General features: G+C 43.7%; 2 protein-coding genes across 2 annotated transcripts in view; both read right to left on the bottom strand.

Annotated features, from left to right (window-relative positions):
- The window catches only part of LOC118324290 (myosin-7-like), a 165,683-nt gene that overhangs the window by 67,286 nt on the left and 95,872 nt on the right, over positions 1-2,525 (bottom strand).
- pabpn1 (poly(A) binding protein, nuclear 1) overlaps positions 1-2,525 on the bottom strand; it is a 10,105-nt gene that overhangs the window by 6,865 nt on the left and 715 nt on the right. The window contains exons 2-3 of the mRNA XM_035655421.1: positions 1,003-1,111; positions 133-200 (exon numbers count right to left, since the gene is read on the bottom strand). Of these exons, the coding sequence (XP_035511314.1) occupies positions 133-200; positions 1,003-1,111 (177 nt within the window). The remainder of the gene's footprint in view (positions 1-132; positions 201-1,002; positions 1,112-2,525) is intronic.

Genomic DNA, 2,525 nt, shown 5'->3' with positions numbered 1-2,525 from the left:
GGGGGGGGGGGGGTTATAGGCACTTTGTGATGTTGTTAAAGCAAAAATCTTCAAGAAGGATTTTGACAACATAAAGTTGCAACAGTAAACAAGACAATGTGTCCAAAGTATCATCTGTATCACACAACTCACATTTCCGACATAAATCGATCTGCCATCTGCTTCCATCTTTTCCTCGATGGACATGATGACGGGGCCGACTGCACAGGAGAGAGAGGGGGGAGGGAGGGGGGACAAATCTATATGAGCCACAAAATATTTCCAAACAAAAGTTACACAATCTAATGTGAAATAAACTGGCAAGTCCATCAAATGACAAGAATGAAGAGCAGTGTATCAAACACAGGTCTGAGGTCTGAGGTGAGGGAGGAGGGAAGGTCCCTGGGTTTGTATGAGCTGAATCTGGTGACGGGTTACATGCTGCTAAATTAAAACAAATACACCTCAAAGTACTGCATAATTACCTCCATTCAACATCATTCTGGTTCTTCATTTTTTGTTACCATTTTGCAAAATGAACCACTACTTTTTAATGTCCTATAATATACGACTTGCTTTGCAGATTGAGCGTCAAGTGATGATTTTATTAGAGTCTGAAAGAAGTCACACACTGGAGTAAGGAGTCAGTACTGCTGAATCAATAACACAAACACGCTTTATTAAACTAACTCCTGTACCAACGTTAGAACTGCATATTTGTTTGTAAGTCTTTACACACCAGCACACCAACATGTGGATGGTGGATGAAGACAAGGAATTGCACTACCCTTATATCCTATTACTAATCTGAACTATTATTTCAGTGTACATTTTAAAATAAAAACGGGTAGTTGGGTTGCGACAATTCATTTTACTGTGTGATTTTTCTTCAAAATTGGCACAAAAGCAGTGGAGCCAATTTATTTATAGTGACAAACTTCCTTAATTGGATGATGTGACAGTAGAGAGACAAAATGTGGACAGATGGGAGGACAGAAGAGGTCTCCCCCTCACAAAACGCACCTGGTGGGGGGCTGAGATTCATCTGTTTCTCCACCTCGTTCTGTAGCTCCTTCAGCTTCTCTGCCTCTTCCTCCATCTCTCTCACCCGGGCTTTGATTGCCTCCAGCTCCTGCAACAGACACAAATCCCATTAGAGCCGTCAGTCCATCACGAGCACAATACAACTCACTGAAACATTACTCACACAGACAGTCGCCAAGGAGGACTGATGTGCTACGCTAACAAATGCTGACCAACTACCAGCTCCAGCCATGAAAACGCATTCATTAACATCCCTTTGACAACCGCACAGCCTGCGGAAGACGGTTCAGTAGCAGGGAGATGCTGAACCAGTGTAAGTGATGGTGCTGTCACAACTTCTCAGTCTAAACAGAAACATGTTTGTGTGTTTCTTCCCCAATCAAAATAAATAAATCACACATTTGGATCACTACAGTTGCAATGCCTCTCATCCTTCACATTTCTACATTGTTTTCTCCACCCAGCCTGAATTTGGGAGCGGCTGACCCCGGCAGCTTTAAAATGACATTTAAAGGAATTAAATAAGTGCCCCATTAAGCCCTGATGTGATTTAGTAGCACTGAAAACATAATGGACACAGAAAAACTGATGAACCAGTGTCACACGCTCGGTGTTCACATTTCCTGTCACTTCTCAATGAGTACACAGCCGATATACAGAGGCAGCACTTAGAGAGAGACCACACAGAATCTAAATGAAACTAAAGTTCAAACATTTCTAAAAATACTACATTTGAATAAAACACGCATTGTTGAGTTTTTTACCATGTACACACACAGAATGCCAACATGCTTATTTCTCCGTCAGAAACAACATTTCTGGCGGACACGACTCTGCGCTCACGCACCTGATGATGGCCATTTGCCATTATTTCATTTTAAAAACAGAACGTGTCAATAAATAATCTGCCAACAATTAGAAAATCATTTTTTTGCAGCTTTAATACCAGTGGAATTCAACCATGATGGGTTTGAAAACAACTGGAAATGTATTCGGGGCCGTGATGATGAGCAGGCGTGAGGCCCGAAGAAAAACAATCAGTGCCAATAAATGAAATAATAATTTGATGGTGAACAGAGAGGCTGTGTCCTCAGTGGGAGCGGACCCTCCTGTCTGACAGTGGTGCACTGCAGCACAGTGGGAGTCCTTCCAGCTCCATCCAGGGCCACTGCCTGTGCTGACAGCGTTTGTAATGTAAAGGCTCTTTGTACAGCGGGCGCACTGATGCAGACAGACCATATTAAATTCGGCTCTTCTCAGCAGAGGAGAGCAAACAGCACCATCGCTCCTCTCATCCCCACTGTATCCATGTGCCTGACGAGCTCACACATCAAACATCACCTTCAGCTACCTGCACCGCAGATCAGAGACCGTCAGCCTCATTCACAGCCGGATTGGTCAAATAAGCCCCCCGACGCTGACACGCTGTGGCTCCCATTTTTGTCGCATATTCAGTGCAAGCTCTTCCACTCCCCTCCCTTCTCTCTTTCTCTCTTTCTCTC

The sequence above is a fragment of the Morone saxatilis genome, unplaced genomic scaffold, assembly GCF_004916995.1.
Source record: "Morone saxatilis isolate NCDOM2014 unplaced genomic scaffold, NCSU_SB_2.0 Contig0, whole genome shotgun sequence".
In the NCBI taxonomy this organism is placed as follows: Eukaryota; Metazoa; Chordata; class Actinopteri; family Moronidae; genus Morone; species Morone saxatilis.
Note: the sequence above shows the minus strand (reverse complement) of the source record. Positions and strands in the feature narration are given on the sequence as shown.